The sequence below is a fragment of the Balaenoptera ricei genome, chromosome 11 (assembly GCF_028023285.1).
Source record: "Balaenoptera ricei isolate mBalRic1 chromosome 11, mBalRic1.hap2, whole genome shotgun sequence".
Lineage (NCBI taxonomy): Eukaryota > Metazoa > Chordata > Mammalia > Artiodactyla > Balaenopteridae > Balaenoptera > Balaenoptera ricei.
In genome coordinates, this window is record NC_082649.1 from 27,936,952 (window position 1) to 27,956,671 (window position 19,720).

Here is a 19,720-nt window from a genome sequence, read left to right on the forward strand (position 1 = left end):
AGCCTGCATGGAAAACCAAGAAAAGCAATGCCATTAAATACTCTTTCATAGAAAAAAAAAAAAAAAGAATTAGAGCAGGCTAGGAAACTGGAAATGCCCAGCCCGGGGATGGGGGTGGGGAGGTAGGTGGGTGAAAACAGGGGAGAGAAAGATCTGTGGGGTGAGGGGTCTTCTGATCCTCCATGCCTCTTCAGGCACTCAGGTTGGTACATGGCCTGATTCGGTTCAGACAGACGACAGAGTGGTCAGTTTTGTTGCTCAGCACCTAGCCACCAAAGACTCAACATCCTGTCTAAGATATCCTATTGAAACTTGTTACCTATTGTAAAAGACAAATCATTCTATTTATGTGAAACACTGAGTCATAGCAGAAACCTTAAGTCATTTCTAACTCTGGTTTTTCATGAGATCAAACTAAGAGTTTTAGTTTCTTATTTATGTTTTGAACGAACAGTTATTAGAAACCGTATATTACAAACAATTAGAATTGTGACTGAGGACTCTTCTGGACTTTATGTAATCTGCTGGCTTCCAGGAAAAGACATGAAGAGATATAGGTAGGACCCCCCAAATCCACTCAATACCCGCCTGGCTACTTACAGAAATTACCTTCTAAAGAGTGTATGGGTTGGAGGCCTAGATAAGGAGTTGAGAGTCTTGAAAGTGTGCTGTGATATTCCAAGGAAGTTGGTCAACCAACAGTTAACTGAGCTTCTTTAAGAAGCTCATATCGGGAGTAGAAGGAAGTGCTCTCACTCCCTCTTGCGAGAGCACCAGAATCACAACTGGCTGCTGGACAATCATCGACAGGAAGACACTGGACTTCACCAAGGAGGATACCCCACATCCAAGAACAGAGGAGAAGCCACAGTGAGACGGTAGGAGGGGCGCAATCAGAGTAAAATCAAATCCCATAACTGCTGGGTGGGTGACTCACAGACTGGCGAACACTTATACCACAGAAGTCCACCCACTGGAGTGAAGCTTCTGAGCCCCACGTCAGGCTTCCCAACCTGGGGGTCCAGCAATGGGAGGAGGAATTCCTAGAGAATCAGACTTTGAAGCCTAGTGGGAATTGATTGCAGGACTTCGACAGGACTGGGGGAAACAGAGACCCCGCTCTTGGAGGGCACACACAAAGTAGTGTGCATATCGGGACCCAGGGGAAGGAGCAGTGACCCTGGGGGAGACTGAACCAGACCTGCTGGTGTTGGTGGGTCTCCTGCAGAGGCGGGGGGTGGATCTGTTTCACCGTGGGGACAAGGACACTGGCAGCGGAGGTTCTGGGAAGTGCTCCTTGGCATGAGCCCTCCCAGAGTCTGCCATTAACCCCATCAAAGAGCCCAGGTAGGCTCCAGTGTTGGGTTGCCTCAGGCAAAACAACCAACAGGGAGGGAACCCAGCCCCACCCATCAACAGGCAAGTGGATTAAAGTTTTACTCAGCTCTGACCGCCACAGCAACAGGGAGGGAACCCAGCCCCACCCATCAACAGTCAAGTGGATTAAGGTTTTACTGAGCTCTGACCGCCACAGCAACAGTCAGCTCTACCCACCACCAGAGCCTCCCATCAAGCCTCTTAGATAGCCTCAACCACCAGAGGGCAGACAACAGAAGCAAGAAAAACTACAATCCTGCAGCCTGTGGACCAAAAACCACAGTTACAGAAAGATAGAGAAGATGAAAAGGCAGCGGGCTATGTACCAGATGAAGGAACAAGAAGAAACCCCAGAAAAACAACTAAATGAAGTGGAGATAGGCAACCTTCCAGAAAAAAAATTCAGAATAATGATAGTGAAGATGATCCAGGACCTCGGAATAAGAATGGAGGCAAAGATTGAGAAGATGCAAGAAATGATTAACAAAGACCTAGAAGAATTAAAGAACAAACAAACAGAGATGACCAATACAATAACTGAAATGAAAACTACACTAGAAGGAATCAATAGCAGAATAACTGAGGCAGAAGAACGGATAAGTGACCTGGAAAACAGAATGGTGGAATTCACTGCTGCGGAACAGACTAAAGAAAAAAGAATGAAAAGAAATGAAGACAGCTTAAGAGACCTCTGGGACAACATTAAACACAACAACATTCGCATTATAGGGGTCCCAGAAGGAGAAGAGAGAGAGAAAGGACCAGAGAAAATATTTGAAGAGATTATAGTCGAAAACTTCCCTAACATGGGAAAGGAAATAGCCACCCAAGTCCAGGAAGCACAGAGAGTCCCATAAAGGATAAACCCAAGGAGAAACATGCCGAGACACATAGTAATCAAAGTGGCAAAAATTAAAGACAAAGAAAAATTATTGAAAGCAGCAAGGGAAAAACGACAAATAAAATACAAGGGAACTCCCATAAGGTTAACAGCTGATTTCTCAGCAGAAACTCTACAAGCCAGAAGGGAGTGGCATGATATACTTAAAGTGATGAAAGGGAAGAACAACCAAGATTACTCTACCTGGCAAGGATCTCATTTAGATTTGATGGAGAAATCAAAAGCTTTACAGACAAGCAAAAGCTAAGAGAATTCAGCACCACCAAACCAGCTCTACAACAAATGCTAAAGGAACTTCTCTAAGTGGGAAACACAAGAGAAGAAAAGGACCTACAAAAACAAACCCAAAACAAATAAGAAAATGGTCATAGGAACATACATATTGATAATTACCTTAAATGTGAACGGATTAAATGCTCCAACCAAAAGACACAGGCTTGCTGAATGGATACAAAAACAAGACCCATATATATGCTGTCTACAAGAGACCCACTTTAGACCTAGGGACAAATACAGACTGAAAGTGAGGGGATGGAAAAAGATATTCCATGCAAATGGAAATCAAAAGAAAGCTGGAGTAGCTATACTCATATCAGATAAAATAGACTTTAAAATAAAAGAATATTACAAGAGACAAAGAAGGACACTACATAATGATCAAGGGATCAATCCAAGAAGAAGATATAACAATTATAAATATATATGCACCCAACATAGGAGCACCTCAATACATAAGGCAACTGCTAACAGCCATAAAACAGGAAATTGACAGTAACACAATAATAGTGGGGGACTTTAACACTTCACTTACACCAATGGACAGATCATCCAAAATGAAAATAAATAAGGAAACACAAGCTTTAAATGACACAATTGACCAGATAGATTTAATTGATATTTATAGGACATTCCATCCAAAAACAGCAGATTACACGTTCTTCTCAAGTGCGCACGGAACATTCTCCAGGATAGATCACATCTTGGGTCACAAATCAAGCCTCAGTAAATTTAAGAAAATCGAAATCATATCAAGCATCTTTTCTGACCACAACGCTATGAGATTAGAAATGAATTACAGGGAAAAAAACGTAAAAAAGACAAACACATGGAGGCTAAACAATACGTTACTAAATAACCAACAGATCACTGAAGAAATCAAAGAGGAAATCAAAAAATACCTAGAGACAAATGACAATGAAAACACGACGACCCAAAACCTATGGGATGCAGCAAAAGCAGTTCTAAGAGGGAAGTTTATAGCTATACAAGCCTACCTCAAGAAACAAGAAAAATCTCAAGTAAACAATCTAACCTTACACCTAAAGAAACTAGAGAAAGAAGAACAAACAAAACCCAAAGTTAGCAGAAGGAAAGAAATCATAAAGATCAGAGCAGAAATAAATGAAATAGAAACAAAGAAAACAATAGCAAAGATCAATAAAACTAAAAGCTGATTCTTTGAGAAGATAAACAAAATTGATAAGCCATTAGCCAGACTCATCAAGAAAAAGAGGGAGAGGACTCAAATTAATAAAATCAGAAATGAAAAAGAAGTTACAACAGACACTGCAGAAATACAAAGCATCCTAAGAGACTACTACAAGGAACTTTATGCCAATAAAATGGACAACCTGGAAGAAATGGACAAATTCTTAGAAAGGTATAACCTTCCAAGACTGAACCAGGAAGAAACAGAAAATATGAACAGACCAATCACAAGTAATGAAATTGAAACTGTGATTAAAAATCTTCCAACAAACAAAAGTCCAGGACCAGATGGCTTCACAGGTGAATTCTATCAAACATTTAGAGAAGAGCTAACACCTATCCTTCTTAAACTCTTCCAAAAAACTGCAGAGGAAGGAACACTCCCAAACTCATTCTATGAGGCCACCATCACCCTGATACCAAAACCAGACAAAGACACTACAAAAAAAGAAAATTACAGACCAATATCACTGATGAATATAGATGCAAAAATCCTCAACAAAATACTAGCAAACAGAATCCTACAACACTTTAAAAGGATCATACACCATGATCAAGTGGGATTTATCCCAGGGATGCAAGGATTCTTCAATATATACAAATCAATCAATGTGATACACCATATTAACAAATTGAAGAAGAAAAACCATATGATCATCTCAATAGATGCAGAAAAAGCTTTTGACAAAATTCAACACCCATTTCTGATAAAAACTCTCCAGAAAGGGGGCATAGAGGGAACCTACCTCAACATAATAAAGGCCATATATGACAAACCCACAGCAAACATCATTCTCAATGGTGAAAAACTGAAAGCATTTCCTCTAAGATCAGGAAGGAGACAAGGATGCCCACTCTCACCACTATTATTCAACATACTTTTGGAAGTTTTAGCCACAGCAATCAGAGAAGAAAAAGAAATAAAAGGAATACAAATTGGAAAAGAAGAAGTAAAACTGTCACTGTTTGCGGATGACATGATACTATACATAGAGAATCCTAAAACTGCCACCAGAAAACTGCTAGAGCTAATTAATGAATATGGTAAAGTTGCAGGATACAAAATTAATGCACAGAAATCTCTTGCATTCCTATACACTAATGATGAAAAATCTGAAAGAGAAATTTTGGAAACACTCCCATTTACCATTGCAACAAAAAGAATAAAATACCTAGGAATAAACGTACCTAAGGAGACAAAAGACCTGTATGCAGAAAACTATAAGACACTGATGAAAGAAATTAAAGATGATACCAACAGATGGAGAGATATACCATGTTCTTGGATTGGAAGAATCAACATTGTGAAAATGACTATACTACCCATAGCAATCTACAGATTCAATGCAATCCCTATCAAATTACCAATGGCATTTTTTACGGAGCTAGAACAAATCATCTTAAAATTTGTATGGAGACACAAAAGACCCCGAATAGCCAAAGCAGTCTTGAGGGAAAAAAACGGAGCTGGAGGAATCAGACTCCCTGACTTCAGACTATACTACAAAGCTACAGTAATCAAGACAATATGGTACTGGCACAAAAACAGAAACATAGATCAATGGAACAAGATAGAAAGCCCAGAGATTAACCCACGCACCTATGGTCAACTAATCTATGACAAAGGAGGCAAAGATATACAATGCAGAAAAGATAGTCTCTTCAATAAGTGGTGCTGGGAAAACTGGACAGCTACATGTAAAAGAATGAAATTAGAATACTCCCTAACACCATACACAAAAATAAACTCAAAATGGATTAGAGAACTAAATGTAAGACTGGACACTATAAAACTCTTAGAGGAAAACATAGGAAGAACACTCTTTGACATAAATCACAGCAAGATCTTTTTTGATCCACCTCCTAGAGTAATGGAAATAAAAACAAAAATAAACAAATGGGACCTAATGAATCGTCAAAGCTTTTGCACAGCAAAGGAAACCATAAACAAGACGAAAAGACAACCCTCAGAATGGGAGAAAATATTTGCAAACGAATCAACGGACAAAGGATTAATCTCCAAAATATATAAACAGCTCATTCAGCTCAGTATTAAAGAAACAAACAAACCAATCCAAAAATGGGCAGAAGACCTAAATAGACATTTCTCCAAAGAAGACATACAGACGGCCAAGGAGCACACGAAAAGATGCTCAACATCACTAATTATTAGAGAAATGCAAATCAAAACTACAATGAGGTATCACCTCACACCAGTTAGAATGGGCATCATCAGAAAATCTACAAACAACAAATGCTGGAGAGGGTGTGGAGAAAAGGGAACCCTCTTGCACTGTTGGTGGGAATGTAAATTGATACAGCCACTATGGAGAACAATATGGAGGTTCCTTAAAAAACTAAAAATAGAATTACCATATGACCCAGCAATCCCACTACTGGGCATATACCCAGAGAAAACCGTAATTCAAAAAGACACATGCACCCGAATGTTCATTGCAGCACTATTTACAATAGCCAGGTCATGGAAGCAACCTAAATGCCCATCAACAGACGAATGGATAAAGAAGTTGTGGTACATATATACAATGGAATATTACTCAGCCATAAAAAGGAACGAAATTGAGTCATTTGTTGAGACGTGGATGGATCTAGAGACTGTCATACAGAGTGAAGTAAGTCAGAAAGAGAAAAACAAATATCGTATATTAACGCATGTATGTGGAACCTAGAAAAATGGTACAGATGAGCCGGTTTGCAGGGCAGAAGTTGAGACACAGATGTAGAGAACGGACATATGGACACCATGGGGGGAAAACTGCGGTGGGGTGGGGATAGTGGTGTGCTGAATTGGGCGATTGGGATTGACATGTATACACTGATGTGTATAAAATTGATGCCTAATAAGAACCTGCAGTATAAAAAAACAAACAAACAAAACAACTAATACTAAACTTTCATTGGGTTATTTGTATGGAAATACGTTAATATAAATGTTTCAGAAATTTAAAAAAAAAAAAAAACAGCTCATATCTTGGGACTTCCCTGGTGGTGCAGTGGTTAAGAATCCACCTGCCAATGCAGGGGACACGGGTTCAATCCCTGGTCCGGGAAGATCCCAAATGCTGTGGAGCAGCCAAGCCCTTGCGCCACAACTACTGAGCCTGTGCTCTAGAGCCCGCGAGCCACAACTACTGAGCCTGTGTGCTACAACTATTGAAACACCTAGAGCCCGTGCTCCACAACAAGAGAAGCCACCGTAATGAGAAGTCCGTGCACCGCAATAAAGGGTAGACCCCGCTCAAGGCCACCAGAGAAAGCCCGCACGCAGGAGCAAAGACCCAACACAGCCAAAATAAATAAATAAATAAAAATAAATAGATAAAAGAATTTACCATTGGCATAGGTTAATTAACTCTTATAAGCCTCAATTCCTTCATCGGTAAAACACCACCACACCTGCGAAGGTATGAGAGTGAAATTAGACATTGTATTTTGCCCCACACTGTCAAAAATGTTCATTCCTCTCCCTTTGATAATCACACTATTGAGAAGAAAGGCAATACATGGAAGAGGTACCAACTGTCCACTATTTACAAATCAATAAGGCCTGAGAAGTACTGCAGATAAATAGTTTAGAATTTTCTTCTCCTCCAAGAATTTGGGAGTAGCAATTGCATAGGAAGACAGTTAATCTAAGCAGTATTCCTTTAATTTACAAAGTGAGTAATTTTTATATGATGAATGGTGGGGAAGAGAATATGAATGCTTCCTAAACTTCATATTCTTGTTGCTTCATCTAAAGGACCAAGGATTTTTTGACACATTGAGAAAGCACAATGTGGGCAACCCAATGCTGAGTCTTTTAAAAAGTTAATGAAGATATTAAATAACCTTTGTACCCAATCATGGATTCAGCAAATTCGAACAGGCTAGATTTTCAATATATTAGTTCTATTTATATTTTTTCTATACTGGGAAATTTGAAAATATAGACAAGTGTAAGGAATAAAATAAATATAACTTCTAATGCCTCCATTGGAGAAATAACTACTACTAAAGTATTTGTACATTTCTGTGTAATCACAACCCTGAAATCTTGATTAGAGTTGTGTATAAATAAAAGGACAGAAAGATCTACTTTTCATAGACAAGAGGAAAAAAACTAAGAAATGGTATACACTAAAAATAGACTTTGCCCTAAAATTGAAATGAATAATCGATGCAAGATCATAATTAACTGTGTCGAAATCTGTTTTTTTCCATATTTTTTTTCTGATGGGCTTAGGAGCAATAGAAGTGGGCAGAAAGAAGTGGTATGTCCCTCACCTTTATAGGTATAATTCAAGTGCAACAGTCAAGTTCTTCAGCTTATTTTTTATTGTCCCTATCAGAGACAAGGTTGGTTCTATTATGATTCTACTGGCACCATATGACAGTCCTCTCTTGTTACATTACTTATAAATTTGGGAATCACGGCTCCTTTGAGATAACCAAGATCATTACGTTAGTTCTTCCCTCCTAGTTAGAGGTCCATGTACTACATGTTTCAATGTAGACCTTTGTTCTCTTTGACTTACTTCCTAGCAATGGCTTTACTCCCAGTTGTGCTGTTTCTGGCTGCTGTGCTGCTACCATCTTTCCCCACCGAAGCAAAGGTAAGGTTAAAGTGGAAAAATCTTTCCAGAGCTATCCAGGCAGCTCTGTGGGATGGCAAGGCACTTTGAGAGTGGAAGTAATGAGAGTGTCTAGTACATCACAGAGTACTCATTGGTAGCTCAGAGCACTTAATGCAATTATCTAGATGAAAGTTTAAGGATGAGCAGTCCAGTACAGCAGCCACCTGTCACACGTGGCTATTGAAGACTTGAAATGTGGCTTTTCCAAAACAAGATGTACTGTAGGTATAAATTACACAACAGATTTCAAAGATTTAGTACAAAAAAAGAAAAATATTGCATTATTTTTATATGGAGTGTATGACGGAATGATTATTTTACAAAATTAATGCATTAGGTCCTTAGGGCTGTTGTAAGAAATTAACACAAGTTTGGTGGCTTAGCCCAATAGAAATTTATTCTCTCACAGTTCTGGAGACCAGAAGTCTGAAATCAAGGTATCAGCAGGGCCATGCTCCCTCTGGAGGATCTAGGAGGGAGTCTGTTCCATGTCTCTCTCCCAGCTTCTGGTGGCTTCCATCAATCCTTGGCTTGTGGCTACATCACTGAAATCTCTGCCTCCATCTTCACATCACCTTCTCCTCTTGTGCCTCTTATAAAGACACGTGCCATTGGATTTATTTTTCATTCAGTATTGGTCCCTGTCCTTAGGAACGTACAAGTAGGCAGGAGAAATGGACGCACAATGAGATCATGGAGATAAAATGTGGTCAGACCCATATTCACAGTATTTGCAGAGCTTTGAAGGGGACTCAGTACTGGGGGAGCAGAGAATAACTTATCCCAGGGTGTCAGGGGAAGATCAACCAAGGACCCTGTCTATTCAGACTTACACTTCAAAAGCTTACTCATGCTGGGACTTCCCTGGTGGCACAGTGGTTAAGAATCCGCCTGCCAATGCAGGGGACACGGGTTCAAGCCCTAGTCCGGGAAGATCCCACATGCCGCAGAGAAACTAAGCCCGCGTGCCACAACTACTGAAGCCTGCATGCCTAGAGCCCGTGCTCGGCAACAAGAGAAGCCACCACAGTGAGAAGCCTGCACACTGCAACGAAGACCCAATACAGCCAAAAATTATAAATAAATAAATAATAAATTTATTTTTTAAAAAAAATCTTACTCATCCTCATGTAACATCAGCCTTTTGTGTAAATTTAGGCTATCAAATTGCTATACCTTGTGGGAGCAATTCACACACCCTACTCCACCTCCAGGTTTAGGACCCATCCCCTCCAACACACACACACACACACACACAAAGATACACCAAAAATATCAGCACCTGATTTAATACCTTATCAGTTATATTTCTGTTTCTAAAAGGAACAAAGTCAGCAATAGTCCATTTACTGGATGGCTTTGCTCCCTCCAAATGGCCTTGGAGATTTTTTTAATGGGGTCTTTTGAGTGACCCTATAAAATCTACCTATAACAGGTAGAATCACCCATAGTCAACATCGTTCTCAATGGTGAAAAACTGAAACCATTTCCACTAAGATCAGGAACAAGACAGGTTGCCCTCTCTCATCACTGTTATTCAACATAGTTTTGGAAGTTTTAGCCATAGCAGTCAGAGAAGAAAAAGAAACAAAAGGAATCCAAATCGGAAAATAAGTAAAACTGTCACTGTTTGCAGATGACATGATACTATACATAGAGAATCCTAAAGATGCTACCAGAAAACTACTAGAGCTAATCAATGAATTTGGTAAAGTAGCAGGATACAAAATTAATGCACAGAAATCTCCTGCATTCCTATACACTAATGATGAAAAATCTGAGAGAGAAATTAAGGAAACACTCCCATTTACCATTGCAACAAAAAGAATAAAATATCTAGGAATAAACCTACCTAAGGAGACAAAAGACCTGTATGGAGAAAACTGTAGGACACTGATGAAAGAAATTAGAGATGATACAAACAGATGGAGAGATATACCATGTTCTTAGATTGGAAGAATCAACATTGTGAAAATGACTATACTACGCAAAGCAATCTACAGATTCAATGCAAGCCCTATCAAACTACCAATGGCATTTTTCACAGAACTAGAACAAAAATTGCACAATTTGTATGGAAACACAAAAGACCCCAAATAGCCAAAGCAATCTTGAGAAAGAAAAACAGAGTTGGAGGAATCAAGCTCCCTGACTTCAGACTATACTACAAAGCTACAGTAATCAAGACAGTATGGTACTGGCACAAAAACAGAAATATAGATCAATAGAACAGAATAGAAAGCCCAGAGATAAACCCACGCATATATGGTCACCTTATCTTTGATAAAAGAGGCAAGAATATACAATGCAGAAAAGACAGCCTCTTTGATAAGTGGTGCTGGGAGAACTGGACAGCTACATGTAAAAGAAAGAAATTAGAACACTCCCTAACACCATACACAAAAATAAACTCAAAATGGATTAAAGACCTAAGTGTAAGGCCAGGCACTATAAAACTCTTAGAGGAAAACATAGGCAGAACACTCTTTGACATAAATCACAGCAAGATTCTTTTTGACCCACCTCCTAGAGAAATGGAAATGAAAACAAAAATAAACAAATGGGACCTAATGAAAATTAAAAGCTTTTGCACAGCAAAGGAAACCATAAAAAAGACGAAAAGACAACCCTCAGAATGGGAGAAAATATTTGCAAATGAAGCAACTAACAAAGGATTAGTCTCCAAAATTTACAAGAAGCTCATGCAGCTCAATATCAAAAAGCAAACAACCCAATCCAAAAATGGGCAGAAGACCTAAATAGACATTTCTCCAAAGAAGATATACAGATTGCCAACAAACACATGAAAGGATGCTCAACATCACTAATCATTAGAGAAATGCAAATCAAAACTACAATGAAGTATCACCTCACACCAGTCAGAATGGCCATCATCAAAAAATCTACAAACAGTAAATGCTGGAGAGGGTGTGGAGAAAAGGGAACCCTCTTGCACTGTTGGTGGGAATGTAAATTGATACAGCCACTATGGAGTGGGAATGTAAATTGATACAGCCACTATGGAGAACAGTATGGAGGTTCCTTAAAAAACTAAAAATACAACTACCATATGAACCAGCAATCCCACTCGTGGGCATATACCCTAAGAAAACCATAATTCAAAAAGAGTCATGTACCACAATGTTCATTGCAGCTCTATTTACAATAGCCAGGACATGGAAGCAACCTAAGTGTCCATCAACAGATGAATGGATAAAGAAGATGTGGCACATATATATAATGGAATATTACTCAGCCATAAAAGAAATGAAATTGAGTTATTTGTAGTGAGATTGATGGACCTAGAGTCTGTCATGCAGAGTGAAGTGAGTCAGGAAGAGAAAAACAAATACCATATGCTAACACATATATATATGGAATCTAAAAAAAAATGGTTCTGAAGAACCTAGGGGCAGGACAGGAATAAAGACACAGACATAGAGAATGGACTTGAGGACACAGGGAAGGGGAAAGTTTAGCTGGGACGAAGTGAGAGAGTGGCATGGACATATATACACCACCAAATGTAAAACGATAGCTAGTGAGAAGCAGCCCCATAGCACAGGGAGATCAGCTCAGTGCTTTGTGACCACCTAGAGGGGTGGGATAGGGAGGGTGGGAGGGAGATGCAAGAGGGAGGGGATATGGGGATATATGTATACATATAGCTGATTCACTTTGTTATACAGCAGCAACTAACACAACAATGTAAAGCAATTATATTCCAATAAAGATGTTAAAAAAATAAAACAGGTAGAATCATTTTACTAGAATACTGAATGCACTTCGACTGAACCTCAACATTCCTTCTCTAAATACATTCTAAATATATTCTTTCTCTAAAAACAGACACCATGTCAGGTAAAAGTTCCCCTTAAAGTCTAGGATGAGTCTTGAGGTCCACTCTTACCCCACTGCTGCAGCCTGATTGAATGTGGATGAATCTGTCTTCATGTTCTTATTGTATACCCTTGTACACGATATTATAAAATATTATAAAACATTATCACTTGTATGTCTAGAAAAATCACACTGAGGGTTCCCTTGAAACTAGAAATTGGCATTTGCGGCCTCAGAGGAGTTTTTAATTTGTCATGCCGTGAATTCCATTCCCATTCTCAAAACTTCAAACTACTTCTTCCCTATTTGTCATTGCCTTGGTTCAGTTCATTGGCAGTGCTTAACAACTCAAAGTGCTTGAACTGAGCACTTTGTAAAGTCATCTCAGAGCCCTTGAATTAACTTATTCACCCTTAAATGCAATTTTCAAAAATGTTTAAAAAATAACCCTAATTTTATTTCCCTGTAGGATCCAACCTTTACTGCTCTGTTAACCACTCAAACGCAAGTCCAAAGAGAGATTGTAAATAAACACAATGAACTAAGGAAATCAGTCTCTCCACCTGCCAGCAACATGCTAAAGATGGTAAGAAGCAAGAGTATAAATAAAGTGGTGTGAACCAGCAGTGGTAAGAGAAGGCAGCTAACTGGCATCTCTTAAAGACTTTTGTGGCTTACAAAGTTCTGTCTCTATTTTTCTATTTCATTTAGCTCTGTCATGGGCAGGGCAGAAATGAATTTTCCTTTATAATGGTTAAAGAACTTGTCAAGATTACAGGGCTCTTAAGTTGGGAAGGCAGAATTTGGAAGCCCAATCTTCAGACATCAAATGTGAAGGTGTTACATTTTTGGTTCACTATCTTCCCTAGTCGAAAATAAGAAATCTCCTATCCTTCAGGATCAATGCCATTTAGGGTAAATAACAGCCCATTTCCCAGGGAATAGTCCATTAAAGGTAGATATCTCCCATGTGGACACAGCGGGCTACAAATGGAATTGGCTATAAACTAGGTCAGCTTATTACTATTGAAATGTAGTCAGACTATCGCACATGTTAATTAGTATTTAGAGCAGCACCATTATTAAAAATCTTAGGTGTGGCTGCTATGCTATCATAGTCAGATAATATTGTATTAGGTATTTCTCTCGGTAGACATACCTGTGGACTTGTCTTTGTGTGGAAACTGGCACTGGGACAGATAAAGACACACACACACACATACACACAAACAAAAAGGTACTTTCATACCAATGATAATTAGATAATACGTCTACAGAAGTTTTAAAGTAATGCAAATCAGCCTACCAATTAGACTTTAAAGCATATACTTCACTGGAGTTGAATCTTTGTGTATTTTGTTTTTCTTGTGACCTTTAGGAATGGAGCAGAGAAGCAGCAGCAAATGCCCAGAAGTGGGCAAACAAGTGCACTTTAGAACACAGTAATCCAGGTGACCGGAAGACCAGTATGTAAATGAGTCAATGTTTGTTGAATAAATGAGCAAATAAAATATTAGATAAATAAAATAGGATAGACCATTCTGGGGCATTGTATTCAGAAGACTTTGTGAATAAATGTTGTTTATATGGCTGTATTTTTAAAATTAAAGTATCTGTATATAGAGAGATATGATAAGTACTATTTCAACTATAAGTTGATTATTTACATTATGCAAATTATTTCTTAAGCAGCATCTCATTTGCTCCTCTTGATCAGCTCATGGTGAACAGGTCATGCATAATCATTTTCCCGATTTTAAAGATTAAAAAATAAGGATGCGGAAGGAATGAATTATGCAAGAACACAACTGGAAGGATTATCATATACTGGAAAGTTAACCAGGCTTCCTGATTTCTCACCCTTTGCCCTTTTTGTGATATTGTGTAGCTGTATGGTGTTTTGAAATCAGATTATTTTGCATTCACAAAATGTGTTAAAATATGTTGAACTGTTCCTGAATTTTACTCTAAAAATATTTAAGCTTTTTTTAATCAGGATGAATATTTTGGGTGTGTTGATTCATTTTTTAAAGTTTTGGTAACAAATTGTCAAGTATTTTGTACAGACTGTGTGCCTATAATGCATAGAATAATATGCTAGGCTCAAAAAAACTTTAAGACGTATCTTACCAATGATCATAAAAGCCATGAGAGAAAAAAAACTTGTATTCACAAACCTTACATAAAATGTTTCACATTATCAAGCATGATATACACATAGGTAAGCCCAATTTAAAGGTAGTGAATAACTTACCTGTTATTTCAGTAGAATTATTCTTGTTTATATTGTTGATGCAAACATTATGATGAAATTACAACAGGAGGCGACTGTGTTCAGTAGAACATTGGAACAAATGGTCTTAAAGATCCAAGTCTACTGTTAGTTTCTTAGTTTCTGTCTTTCTCTATTAAAGGAGATATCCAAAAATATTTTATACTCTCTTTAAGCAGCACATAAACATTATATTTCAAGTCACCAAAATGTAAATATTAAGAGAGGGCTGAAAAGGGTAGAGAAAAGTTTCTGGACTGCAAGTCACTTCTTTCTTCTTTAAATTAATTTTACTGTGGTAAGAACACCTATCTTTTTTTTTTTTTTTTAGTGTTTAAAAAATTTTATGCTGCTAATAACACTTAACATGAAATCTACCCTCTCAAGAAATGTTTAAGTGTATGATACAATATTGTTGATTGTAGGTGCCATGCTGTCTATCAGATATCTAGAAATTATCTTGCTTACCAGAAAGTTTATGCCCATTGATTAGTAACTCCCCATTCCTCCTTCCCCCCAGCCCAGCAACCACCATTCCACTCTTTGATTCTATGAATCTGACTATTTGAGATACTTCATATTGATAGAATCAGGCACTAGTTTTCTTTCTGTGACTAGCTTATTTCACTTAGCAAAATATCCTCAAGGTTCATTCATGTTGCTGCATGTTGCAGAATTTCCTTCTTTTCTAAGGATGAATGATATTCCATTGTGTGTATATACCACATTTTGTTTATCCATTCATCTGCTGATGGACATTTAGGCCATTTCCACATCTTGGCTATCGTGAATAGTGCTGCAGTGAACATGAGAATGCAAATATCTCTTCAAGATCCTGATTTCAATTCTTTTGGATAAATACTCAGAAGTGGGATTGCTGGATCATTTGGTAGCTCTACTTTTAATTTTTTGAGGAACCTCCCTACTGTTGCCTACAACAGCTACACCATGTTTTATTCTCACCAACAGCATACAAGAATTCCAATTTCTCCACGTCCTCACCATCACTTGCTGTCTTTTGTTTTTTGATAACAGACATCCTGACAGGTGTAAGGTTATATCTCATTGTGGTTTTGATCTGCATTTTTCTGATGCTTAGTGACATTGAGCATCTTTTCATATACCTGTTGGTCATTTGTACGTCTTTTTTGGAGAAATGCTGTTCAAGTCCATTTTGCTCAAGAAAGATTCTTAGTCATTTCCTCAGGCAGCCCCCAGAAAAGATGGATCTCTGACAGTCCATCCAACTCTTTCCCTCCCCAGGGAGAGGCTAAGAGCTGGAGTATTTTGTTTGTTCACTCTGTGCTGAACCAGGAAGGGAGGCTATGGCAACTGCCAGCCCAAGTATCTGTCTCTGTTCTCACTAGCCGCAGGCAGCGAGTTTATGCTAGGTCTTGATAGTATTCCAAAACAGGCAAGTCAGGAGCCAGTCCTTCAGGCAGCCTCTGGAAAATGGGTGGCATCAGATGACCAAACCAGCTTCTTCCCTCCCCAGGGAGAAGCAGGCAGCTGCGGTTTTTGTCGGCTTGCTCTGTGCTGAGCTGGGGAGAAGGGCTATGGCATCTACCAATCCAAACTGCCATCTCTGTTCTCCCCCAGGGAACAAGATTGTGCTCCAGGACTGGCAAGAAAGATGCCAGTTCTTTGGGTAGCCCCAGAGAAACTGGAGCACTGGACACGTTGATCAACTCTGCCTCCCAGGGAAGAAAGGAAAAAAATGAAAGGATTTTTTCATTTGCTTGCTCTGTGCTGAGCCAGAAGGAGGAGTTATGGTGTCTACCAGCCCAACCACCATCTCCATTCTTAGCCGACTGTCTGACCTCCAAGACTAGCAAGACAGAAGCCAGCCTTCTGGGGCGCCCCCTTGGAAACGTTGGGTTGCTGGACACATGAGCCAACTCTTTCCCTCCCCTGGGAGAAGCTGGGAGTTAGAGGGTCTCTTCCTGATTGTATAACACTCTGCTGAGGGTAGGGATTCTCGCAAGAGGGTTTTCCAATCTTCTAGACGCTTCAGTGAGTCTGGTTTCATATCCCTCAGGGTAAGGAAGCCTTTAGTTTTGTTTTTGGATTTCTGACAAGGGCAATTTGTTCATGAATTGTTGCTGAATCAGTGTGTGTATTGGGGAAAGGAGAGTCCAGGGCTTCCTACCTCACCATTCTGCTGATGTCACCCTCTGCAAGGTCCTTCCTGCCTAACTCTCTGAGGGGAATTTGGCCTTGTGACATTATGATTCTCGGATTAAGGGAAGATCTACAAGTTTTGAACACCTTCCTGATGTCAGTTGCCTCTTGATTGGGACTCTTAAAGACTGCCCATAAACCTTTTTTTTTCAAAGTTTATGCAGATTCATAATCATAAATATTTATTCTGGGTCCTATATGTGAAAAATCTCTGCTGAGGGTGGGTAAGAGGAGAGAAAAAATAAAATTTGGTTGTTGCCTTTCATAAGCTTACAATACAAAGCTGAGAGCACACACATTATACCTGTAAAGAATTTAGCATGAAAAAGAATGCATCTTTGACAATCCAGAGGGAGAAGGATTTTGTTTGGTTTGGTCTGGTTTTAATTTTTATTGAAATATAGTTAATTTACAATGTTGTGTTAGTTTCAGGTGTACAGCAAAGTGATTCAAATATACATATATATATATATTTTTACATTCACTTCCATTATAGGTTATTACAAGATATTGAGTATAGTTCCCTGTGCTATACAGTAGGTCCTTGTTAGAATAAAGTTCTTCTCAACCTATTCAAAGTTTGCATATTGTGGCCAGCCTCAGTGGGCTAGGTAGATCTGTCTTCTATTCAGCTTTACAGTTGAAAAGGAATGGAAGCATCTTTTTCATGTATTAACAGTTAGCAAATACAGGCACTGAGTTTGAAGGGCAACATCCTTGTGTTCATATAGTTGACTTCTCTTGCCACAGCATGCTTTTTTGTTTTCTTCATGAGTGATCTGTTCACACTTAGGTACAAAATGTGGTGAGAATCTCTACATGTCAAGTAACCCTACTGCCTGGTCAGATGTAATCCAAAACTGGTTTGAAGAGCACCACAATTTTGTCTATGGTGAAGGACCGAAGAGCTCCAGTGCAATTGTTGGACATTATACCCAGGTAACCAGAACAAATGAAAAACTTCCACCACAAATGCTCTAACAGAGAAAGTTTCTCCTAATGATGACCAACTCCAATGTTCAATCTGGGGGAAGGGCTTGAGTATAATAGAGTCCTGGCATTTGGCTGGTATTTCATCTAGAACTGTCATTTTTTTTCCCATGGGCTGCAAAATTCTTGGCAAGGAAGTACACTCTGTACTTTTCCAACATTATAAATGGATAAAGTAGTGAATGTACATGAAATTTAATATTTTTAAAGTTTGTGACTTTGTTTCAGTAATTTAAATATTTCCATAAGGTATACGGCTACAAACTATAAGAGTCACTTTTTTTTCAAATATTTGGCTACGTTGGGTCTTCATTGGTGCGCGCAGGCTTTCTCTAGTTGCCGTGAGCGGGGGCTACTCTTCGTTGTGGTGCGTGGGCTTCTCGTTGCAGTGGATTCTCTTGTTGTGGAGCACAGGCTCTAGGCACGCAGGCTTCAGTAGTTGTAGCATGCGGGCTCAGTAGTTGTGGCACGTGGGCTTAGTTGCCCCGAGGCATGTGGGATCTTCCCGGACCAGGGATGGAACCCGTGTCCCTTGCATTGGCTGACGGATTCCTAACCACGGCACCACCAAGGAGGTCCCAAGAATCACTTTTTTGTTTTACATTTGCTATTATTTGTTTTCTCAGTATTTTCCCCTCTTCTTTAATGTACTCTCATGTATTCCCTTATGCATTTGTAGCTTGTTTGGTACTCATCTTTCCGTGTTGGATGTGGAATTGCCTACTGTCCCAATCAGAAGAGTCTAAAATACTTCTATATTTGCCAATACTGTCCTGCGTAAGTATATACTTTAAAGTCTAATGCCAATAATTCCATCAGCAATTTAATATTTTAAAATACTCTTACATTTAACCAACCAAAATAAAAAAGCATATTTTAATAAAGAGAAAGGATAAACCTTTGGAAATACTGCTTAAGGTAAGATACATTCAACTTATCAGAGAAGAGACCAAGTTCTCATTTCCAAGAGTAAAAGCTGAAACTCTCTTTCCTCAATTATGAAGTCATGTCTTTTCTCTCAATTGCCTTTCCCCAGGGCTCAAGGTTATTCTGTGGGCACGTGTAGTATGCATTTCTCTAGATTTGATGTCATCAGTTCTCACTAATTTCACACCCTAGGTGGGTGGAAGCTTGATGATTAAGCAAGAGGCAGTAGTGGAGTGAAAAATAAGGGATAGTAAATTGTGATTTCAGCCCTTTCTGCTGAAACGTTCCTATTCTTACTTATCTTGAAAACCACATATGTTATTATCATTAGAAATGATTCATTCTTCTGGGTCTCCAAGGTTTTTCAAGAGATCTTTAATATATTTCAGAGTCCAGAAAAAGGAAACATCTTAAGCTTTTGTTTCTCAGAAGTTTTCACAAAAAACTCCATAATGAACAATTCCTTACAGTCTTTATTTATAACAGGAAACATGCTCTTTCATTAAGCAAAATGTTTGAAGTTCTCCACAACAAATCCTATGGATAAACTGAAGACCTAACCTCAACATATCTGCTAGTCTTAATTTCTTTTAAAATTTGAAGTTCTTGACCACTACAGGCAGGGAGGCCCCAAACCAAGCCTCATACAGGATTTATTTGATACTATAGATGACCCAGGGGTATGGGTCTCCAGTTTGAGAAATATGACCTCCAAAGTCATTTTCCTGAAAACAGCTATTAGAGTTTAGTAGAAAGAATAGATAGGTCATTTGGGGAAGGACAACACGGGCCTAGGAAGACCCTGAGCTCACCTCCTCCCATGCACACACTGAATCTACACCTACACATATAAAGAAATTGCTCCTGAAGACCTGAAGGCTGATTTAGCAGCTTCTGTAGATAGAAGGACCACATAGAAATTAGTAGGAAAGATGGAGACACTGTATGCATGGGAACCCCACCCCCATTTCAGTGATCTGCAGTAGGAGGGATATAGCTGAGGGGCTTGAGAACAGAGTCACCTGCCCTGGGACACAGCAAAAAAAACCCCAGCAATTTAAAAAGCGCTTAGACTATACAGAAGGAAAATCCATCTACTATCCTGAG

The 19,720-nt window shown here is 39.0% G+C and overlaps 2 protein-coding genes across 4 annotated transcripts in view; one reads left to right on the forward strand and one right to left on the reverse strand.

Moving 5' to 3' along the window:
• CENPQ (centromere protein Q) overlaps nt 1-19,720 on the reverse strand; it is a 313,629-nt gene that overhangs the window by 192,346 nt on the left and 101,563 nt on the right. The window lies entirely within an intron of this gene.
• The window catches only part of CRISP2 (cysteine rich secretory protein 2), a 29,147-nt gene that overhangs the window by 3,915 nt on the left and 5,512 nt on the right, over nt 1-19,720 (forward strand). Inside the window, exons 2-6 of the mRNA XM_059938538.1 lie at nt 8,312-8,382; nt 12,713-12,829; nt 13,622-13,709; nt 17,490-17,635; nt 18,366-18,463. Coding sequence (XP_059794521.1) covers nt 8,314-8,382; nt 12,713-12,829; nt 13,622-13,709; nt 17,490-17,635; nt 18,366-18,463 — 518 coding nt within the window. The 5' untranslated portion in view covers nt 8,312-8,313. The remainder of the gene's footprint in view (nt 1-8,311; nt 8,383-12,712; nt 12,830-13,621; nt 13,710-17,489; nt 17,636-18,365; nt 18,464-19,720) is intronic.